This window comes from Alexandromys fortis, unplaced genomic scaffold, assembly GCF_014885135.2.
Source record: "Alexandromys fortis isolate MF-2015 unplaced genomic scaffold, M_Fortis_MF-2015_v1.1 scaffold_77, whole genome shotgun sequence".
In the NCBI taxonomy this organism is placed as follows: Eukaryota; Metazoa; Chordata; class Mammalia; order Rodentia; family Cricetidae; genus Alexandromys; species Alexandromys fortis.
In genome coordinates this window covers 2,354,407-2,363,517 of record NW_026067967.1, presented here as the reverse complement: position 1 = coordinate 2,363,517, position 9,111 = coordinate 2,354,407, and the positions used below count along the sequence as shown (strand labels likewise).

At 44.0% G+C, this 9,111-nt stretch overlaps 1 protein-coding gene across 1 annotated transcript; it reads left to right on the top strand.

Moving 5' to 3' along the window:
- The first annotated feature begins 1,547 nt into the window (after nucleotides 1–1,547).
- Ccdc89 (coiled-coil domain containing 89) lies at nucleotides 1,548–4,643 on the top strand. Its single transcript, XM_050154527.1, has one exon. It carries the CDS (start codon nucleotides 1,689–1,691, stop codon nucleotides 2,799–2,801), a length of 1,113 nt encoding a protein of 370 aa, XP_050010484.1. The 5' UTR covers nucleotides 1,548–1,688; the 3' UTR covers nucleotides 2,802–4,643.
- The last annotated feature ends 4,468 nt before the right edge of the window (nucleotides 4,644–9,111 follow it).

Here is a 9,111-nt window from a genome sequence, read left to right as displayed (position 1 = left end):
GGAGCTCTGTGATGGAGGCCAGCCTGGTGTACAAAGTGAGTTCCAAGACAGCCAGGGCTGTTACACAGAGAAACCCTGTCTCAAAACCAACAACCAAAGAAAAAAAAAGTAAGAAAGAAAAAAAGGAAGGAACGAAGGAAGGAAGGAACAAAGGGAGGGAGGGGGAGAAAGAAAGGAAGGAAGGGAGGGAGGGAGGGAGGGAGGGAGGGAGGAAGAAGAAAGAAAGGGCCGGTTGGTGGTGGCACACATCTTTAATCCCAGCACTCGGGAGGCAGAGGGAGGCGGATCTCTGTGAGTTCCAGGCCAGCCTGGTCTACAAAAGCTAGTTCCAGGACAGGCTCCAAAGCCACAGAGAAATTCTGTCTCAAAAAACAAAAACAAAAACACAAAAAAAAAAGAAGAAAGAAAGAAAGTGATAAAAGTAAAAATGTGAGGAGACATATTTAATCTGATCGGAAATGTGTGTGTGTAGCTGATCCAAAGTGTGTGTGTATACATATATATAAAATATTGTACAGTACCCTTTTAGTCTGATCGGAAGTATGTATGTATATGCATATATATGAAATATTGTACATACCCTTTTAATCTGATTGGAAGTGTGTGTATATATATATATATGAAATATTGTTCAGTACCCTTTTAATCTGATCAAAAGTGTGTGTGTATCTATATATATGAAATATTATACAGTACCCTTCTAATATGTACAGTATTTATACTTTTATCAATTAAAAAAGTTTTAAAGTCTGAAACATCCAAATTAGGAAAGTTCATAGTCCTCAGCCTTGCAGTCCGTGTATAGACAAGAAATTTGTGATATGGAAAATAATCTCTAAGATTTGAGACCAAGGGCTTCTGACAAGGGCAATTCCAGGCTCACAATACAGCTGACTTATTCTGTGTTTTAATGAAATTGCTTATTTTTCTTTTAACATGATGTTCTAATAATCCCTATAAGCTTTATATTAAAATGTCGGTGGTATCTGACAAGCTAATTAAAGGCATTCGATTTTTACCGTTGGCCTCTGTTCAACATATTTATCTCGCTTTCTCCAGGGTGCTATGCACACGTGGAACTATCATTTCTTTTTCTTCTTTGCGGATTTGATCGCATCTCTATTGTTCATTGTGTCTCCTGTAAATTTATTTTCCGAATAGAGAAAAACAGGAGTGCTGAGTGTCTAAGGGTATCGGTTCCCAGACACACTAAAGAAACAAAAGAAATTTCTGTTAAAACAGCTGAGCTGAGCACTTGGGTTCAGACTGTCCTTTGTTGAACAGGGCAAGTGTGCCTCTACAGACAGCAGTGCGGTGTCTTTTCAGGACCAAGAGGAGGCCTAGGTCTCTGGGAGCTTGCTTTGTTTACTCTTACCAGAAATCAGGCGGGGTCAGGGCCCCTTGTGCATAAAAAGCCGACTTTGTGGTTGCTTCTCGGGTTGCACAGGCAGAACCCTGGCAGGGAGCTGAGAGCCGTGATTGGGTAAGAACAGGGTGGGCGTTGCCTGACCAGATTGGCTCTGGAAGCCCCCTGTTACCTCACTGCATTCTGAAGGTCTGCCCACCAATTACAGGACTCCTTACTGGAAAAACCAACTGCTGGAGCGTGCGAAGAGTCCATAGCAACGCCCTTTTGAAATCAAAGGGGGGGGGGGGGAGACTGCAGTCAGCTTTCAGGCCGAGCGTCTATGCCTCAGGACGGGAAGACGCTTAGGATGGATACCCCACCCCCCGGCGAGCCCCTAGGGAAGCAAAACGAAAATCTGCAAAGCCAGGATGAGGAACTGGGGTTTAAGGAAATGGACGGTCTGAGAGAAGCTTTGGCCAACCTTAGGGGACTGTCTGAGGAAGAGAAGGGCGAGAAGGCAATGCTCCGCTCCCGCATCCAAGAGCAGTCCCAGCTCATCTGCATCCTGAAGCGCAGATCCGATGAGGCTCTGGAACGCTGCCAGATCCTGGAACTGCTCAACACTGAGCTGGAGGAGAAGAGGATGCAGGAGATAGAGAAGATGAAGGTCCAGAGTGAGCACGTCCAAAAGCTGGAGGGTCGCTTTATGACCCTCGCAGCCAACCACGAGCTGATGATTCGCTTCAAGGACGAGCACAAGAATGAAAACATCAGACTGAAGGAGGAGAACGAGAAGCTGAAGCGGGAGAATAGCAGCCTCTTCAGTAAGGCTCTGAAAGACCAGGAGGCCAAGGTACTGCAGCTCACCGCACACAACAAGGCCTTGGTGGAGGAACTGCAGGTCTTGAAACAGAGATGTGCCCACGATGCCAGCCAGGCTCAGGCCCGAGAGAAGGAGCTGCTGGGCCTGCAGAACCAGCAGGCCTGTGCCCATGCCGAGGAGAGAGAGCAGCTGCTCAGCCAGCTGCAGAGCCTCAAGCAGCAACACCGGCAGGCCACCGAACAGATGGCGAAGGACCAGGAGGCTCACAGCAGCCTGAGCCAGGAGCTGCAGGCTAGGCTGCAGACTGTCATACGCGAGAAAGAGGAGCTGCTGCAGCTGTCCATGGAGAGGGGCAAGGTTCTCCAGAACAAGCAAGCGGAGATCCGCCAGCTTGAGGAGAAGCTGGAGACGGCAGCCATGGCCAAGAAGCAGGCACTCGAACGCTTCGAGCAGGAGGCAGTGGCCGTTGACAGTAACTTGAGGGTTCGAGAGCTTCAGCGCAAGGTAGACGGGATCCAAAAAGCTTATGACGAGCTCCGTCTCCAATCAGAGGCCTTCAAAAAGCACAGCCTGGATCTTTTAAGCAAGGAGAGAGAACTTAACGCCAAACTCCGCCATCTCTTCCCATAAGGGAAATTCTGCCTCCCGTTGCCTGGGGTTAATACTTCAGATATTGTGCCGTAGCTTTATGGCAAAAGCAAAGATAATTCATTTACTATACTTTTAAGTACAAAACCACTTTACTATGACACTGTTGTTGTTGCTGTTGTAAAATTATTATTAATGTTCAGTTCGACCAGCTAGAATACATTTAAGATTAACCAGAGTCCCCACTGTGCCTTTGAAATTTTCTTTTTTTGTTTGTTTTCTTTATTATTTATTATGTATATAATATTCTGTCTGCATGTACACCTGCAGGCCAAAAGAGGGCATCAGATCTCATTACAGAAGGTTGTGAGCCACCATGTGCTGGGAATTGATCTCAGGACCTTCAGAAGAACAGTCAGTGCTCTTAACCTCTGAGCCATCTCTCCAGCCCCGAAGTTTTCTTAAGATTATCTGTTTCTTCTACCTCACAACTTACTCATCTTCAACCTCAGATGTCTTCCTATTGCTTAAGATTTATGATTTCAAGGATCCCGAAATGAATGTGCTATTGTGAAAAAAGGAACACGTAGCCCCATTGACCGTTGCAGAGAGTTAGGCCTACTGTAGCACTGTAGCTAAGATCATAAACAGACCTTAGCCCGATTAGCAATGAAGAGAGTCTGATTTGATCTGATTTCGTTTTAGCTTGGCAAACCAAAAGTTTGATCGCTCGCTGGCTTACCAAAATATAAAAGCCAGCTCCGTTAGACTCATTCTATTGAGCATTGAGATTCAAGTTCACCGAGTCATTGATTTTAACATTTCCTGCAAGTGTAGCTCACTCCCACTTTCTCGGTTTTTCTCCTGAGTCACAGGTAGGATTTGGGTGTGCTGTACTGAGACTCCCAGTGGTTTCTTCTTCTATTTTTCAGTATGCTAATGGGCAAAAGCACCTCAGGTTAGGGAACCAGTCATAGCAGACTGTGTTTGTTTTTCCAGTAACTTATATACTGCTTTCTGTCAATACATTTCTTGTAATTGAATTTGCATTTCAGAAGTCCAAGCTGAATGTACATAAATACGTACACATATACATACTTAGGAATTTGGTAGGAATAGCTATTTAACATGGCAATTAAATATAGACTTCTTAATGTTCTTAAAGAAGTAAAGTCTTCAAGTTAATTACCAAAATATAATTTATTTCCCATATCCCCCATTTTAATCATTTTATATATGAAATTATGAATACCTGTAAGGTAGACTATAGTATAGTAATTTTTCTCATTCATTTGCTCCAAGAACACCAATAGTTATATAGCAAGTTTTATTTACTAAAAAATTATTACTTGCAGGCTTTCTTTTTGCTTGTTACTTTCCCTTTCTTCCTTCCTTGATTCCTTCCTCCCTCCCTCCCTCCCTCCCTCCCTCCCTCCCTTCCTTCCTTCCTTCCTTCCTTCCCAGAGACAAAGAAACTTAGCCCACCCAGGTTGCCCTTGAATTCCCCATGTAAACAATGTCACCCTGTAAATGAAGAATGAGAAAGTGTGATTGTTGTATATCAAAGAATTTTATTTACAGATGTGTTTATACTTTTTGTGTGTGAGTGCTTTATCTGCAAGTGTGCGCGCGAGTGCTTTGTGTGTGTGTGTGCAAGTGCTTTGTCTGCATGTGTGCACACGAGTGCTTTGTCTGCGTGTGTGTGCAAGTGCTTTGTCTGCATGTGTGTGCAAGCGAGTGCTTTGTCTGCATGTGTGTGTGTGAGTGTGTGTTTGCGAGTTCTTTGTCTGCATGCCTTTGTTCAAGGGGGTTAGAAGGCAGCATCAGATTCTCTGCAGCTGGAGTCATAAATGGTTGTGAGCTACCTTGTGGGTGCTGGGAACTGAACCAGGATCCTTAGCAAGAGCAACCATTGCTCCAGTCCTCTCTCCATCCCTCAGTGTGTCAAACACTTTTCATTCCACCCTGCGACAACTCAAGAGAGGATGTGTTGTCCCTGTTCTGTGAATGAAACAGTGAGCCTCTTTAGAAGGTAGTTTGTCTAAAGTCACGATGCTCTGGAAAAGCAGAAGTGAGATCTAAACTGAAGGCTCTTGGCCAGGGTGCCATGGAATTCCCTGACTTGCTTTAATCCTTTATAGTCACTGTCAAGCAATTAATGTTTTTTAAAAATTTTTTAATGGTTTATTTAACTTTATTTTATGTGCATTGGTGTGAAAGTGTCAGATCTCGTGGAACTGCATTTTCAGACAGTTGTGAGCGGCCATGTGGGTGCTGGGAATTGAACCCAAGTCCTCTGGAAGAGCAGTCAGTGCTCTTAACCACTGAGCCATCTCTCCATCCCCCTCAATTAATGTTTTAATGAAGGATGTCACACTTCTATTTTTGTGCAGGGCATTGCCAATTAAGTAAACAAGTCTGTTTTCAGACTCTAAAATTCATATGCTTCTTCCCATTATATAAACTACCCTTGAAACACACGGCACGCACACGCGAGCATGCCCACGCACACAGGGGGAGGGTATTTCTTGCATGCTCGACACTTTGTATTTAACTTCTGACCACTCAAGAATGAGCATCCAGGATAGAGTGTTCTCCTCTATAAAGTAATAGTTATCATTGGAACGTGTAGGTTCCAATTCCAATTGTGTCATCGGACCAAACCGACAACATGTCAGTTGGCTTATTCTAAGCTATTACCTTGAGAGGGAAAAATGTAAAAGCAAAACAGCAACAAAACTCTTCTAAAGCAGACTGAATCTTCACACTCACCGTCAGTAACCCTAAAATGAATGGCAGCCGAGTGGAGACCCTAAAACTAAACGCTGTGTCTGCTGCATTGCAGAACTACGCGTGGAAGAGCACAAACTCGTAAGCCCTTGGTGTGCCCTGAAGGAAAGAGTCTAGTCCGAAAGATGGATGAGAATTTGCAAAGAGAAACACTGATGGACAGGGGATCTGCCGTGTTTTCAGAGCACTGTGCCTGCTTCGGGGAGTGAAAATGAATTCAGGCTAGTTCCTAGTAAGGGATGGGTGGAAAACAGCGCTGTTCTATTGAAGTTTTTAAAAAATGATTTAAAGACTTGAAAGGAGCCCTGGCACCCGTGCCTGTGATTCTATCAAGTCCTACTTCTACCAAGACACCTATGGAGTAGCTGTGGCTGGCTGGGTCAGGGCACTGGCCAGATAAATTTACGAATTACGAATTGATTTCCCTCCCCACTATGAGACTGAGCAGAACTTTGAAACCTTGCCTGTTAGGCCACCAGGAAAGAGGACTGTAACTTGGACTTCTGTCCCTAAAACCTAGGCTACCCAGCCAGATGGTGTCTCTTCCAGCATCCTTTGTCCCAAACTCTGGAAATACTTCAGCCTAGTGTTTTCAGAGGGCAGGTTGCCATGGATGATTTAGACGAACCAGGCTCCACCACTGTGATGGGAAAGCGGTCAATCTCTGCTGTGCGATGGGGGAGAACTAGAAGGAAGGGGCATGAGTGTTTAATGGGTCACTAGGTGTCGGCATTGCTTTATCTACTTAGTTCCCAAGTCCATGTCAGGTGGGGAGTGGGTGCTTTTTCATCTCCTCTCTCTCTCTCTCTCTCTTTTAAAAAAACTTTATTTTTTGTGCATTGGTCTTTTGCCTGCATGTGCATCTGTGTGAGGGTGTACAGATCTTAGAGTTGCAGATAGTTGTGAGTTTCCATGCAGGTGCTGGGAATTGAACTTGAGTCCTCTGGAAGAACACCGAGTTCCTAACTGCTGAGCCATCTCTCCAGGCCCTAGGGAGTACTTTTTAAAGAAGTTCAATCATGAGTCTTGGAAACATTGCTCAGAATGTGGAACACGGGCTAAGAATAGGCTTTTGCAATTATTTTCCATCCTCCTAAGAACAAATCGATGTTATCGTCTAAATGCTAAAAACCTGTCAAGCCTAATGGCCCAGACTGTACAGGGGAGTTTCAAGTGCCTGACGCGTGTGACCCAGGCTGCACAGGGGACCTCCAGTACCTGATGTGTGTGGCCTGGGCTGCACAGGTGAGTTCCAGTACCTGATGTGCGTGTCACTTGGGGAAAAAAAAATATATCAAGAACCAAGCCCTTTTCACTCGGAAAACATATGAAGAAAAACATCCCCTTGGACCATGTCAGCCCTGTCATTCACTACACATCTAATGAACTATAATATCCCGCAAGCCCCAACTCCCCAGGTCCACAAGGGAACGCTGGCCTTTGCTAGCTGCCAAGTTGTTCTCATCCACGTTCTGATCCATTCTTCTCTGTACTCATCTACAATAATTTTCTCTTTCATGTTAAAGGTTTGACACAGTTTGGATCCTAAGTGTCCACATGCCCACATGCTAATGGTCCTGGAGGGAACATCACTGGGAAGTGTTAAGAGTTGGGGCTTAATGGAAGGTCTTTAGGTCACTTGCTGCTGAAGAGGACTGAGAGACTCGGATCCTTTCTACTTTCTTTGCTCTCTGACCATGAGGTGGGCGGTCTTGTTCTACTCTCTGCTCCAGACATGATGCCCTCCCAGGCCCCAAAGCAAGGGAACTAATTAATCATGGGCTAAAACTGCAAAGCAATAAGCCAAAGCAATCTTCTTCCACTTGTCAACTGTCAGTATTTGCTTTAGTTATGGAACGCTAACACAAGATTATATATTTATTATATCATTCTAATAGCAGGAGATTAGAAATGGCTCGCAGCATTGAAGAACACCCAGTTAACATTTCCCTTTGTAATTCGGCACAACCATGGAGAAATAGTTGATTATCTATTACACAACAGTATCTTCAGGATGTATGTAAACAATATAATATATGCTCTTTCTCTGGTCCTGGGCAAAAGAGGAGAAGAGATTGTGAGTAAAATTTATGTCTAGAAATACAAATGAATGTTGAAAAACGCTAGGGAAAGGACTTGTTAGTGGTGTTGTGGGGCATAGGGAATGAAGTTGTCAGAAAGAAGATTTGAAATGACCCTTCTCAACATGGACAATTTTTTTTCACGTCATTTGATTTTTGAGCCATACACCATCGTAATTATTTGAAAGACAGCAACGTTAAACACAAAATGAAAGAACCTTCCATGTGTCTGCTTAACTCCCAGTAGGCTTCATTTCTGTGTACATTATTTAAAGCCTGCAGACTTCTCTTTCTCCACCCAGGCAGGCAGGATCTATTTTGGGGGCACGCTAAGCATGGCCTGACAGATCTGGGTCAGGTCATTCAGCTGGAAGCGGCTGCGCTCACACATGTCCAGAAGAACATGGCAAGTCCCAGTGTCATTCTGCACACCAAAGACTGTCTCCTCACAGCGAGCATTTCTCTCTCAGACTTAATGATTGGGGTAGCATTACCTTTTCTCATGGAATTTCAGATTTTCTTAGATCTTAGATTTTATATGTTTGTTTTCATTATGTATCCACTGTGCATAATAATATATTACAAAAACTATTTTTTCATATAGGTATATAGTGTTCTTCGAGCATATTTCCCATCTCCCCAGCTCTACTTCTGTTGGACCCTTTTGTTCTCCTGGACAGATTCACTTTATGTCACATGTATGTATGTATGTATGTATGTATGTATGTAAATTGTTTACGTATGTCTATGATTTTGTGTGTCTACATAAAATCTAGACACGACAAATGAGAGAAAACATGTAATGTTTATCTTCCGGAGACTAGCTTTCTTTGCGTAATATATTAGCCCTAGCCATTCCCATTCCCCTATAGGACAAAACTTTGTTATTCCTTATGGCTTACAAAAGTTGCATTCTGCCCTGGTGTTGGTGGTGCACCCCTTTAATCCCAGAACTCAGAAAGCAGAGACAGGTGGATCTCTGTGAGTTTGGGAACACCTTGGACAACAAAGCAAGTTCTAGGATGACCAGGAAAGTTACATAGAGAAACTCTGTCTCAGCACACACACTTATGCACGCACGAAAGAAGAAAAGATCCATTCTGTCTCTATATATATTACCTTTTATCCATTCTTACACTGCGGCACACCCCGATTGGATCTATAACTTAGCTATTGTGACCTGTGCTTCCGTGAGCACAGATGTGAAAATATTTCTGTGATAGGCTTACTTGGCTTCCTTTGGTGAAGACACAGGGATGGTTAGTCCATAAGGCAGAGCTACTTTACAGATTTCCGCGATGGACGGACCAGAGTGCATCCCCACGAGCAGCAGATACGGGTTCCCAATGGTTCATACTCTTTCCAGCACTTGGTGCTGCTCTAGCGCCCGCCTTTCTGATAAGAAGGAAGTAGATTTTCGGCTGTAGTTTCAGTCTGCATTTTCTGATGGCTGTTGAGATGGAGCATAGTTTTACAGGTTT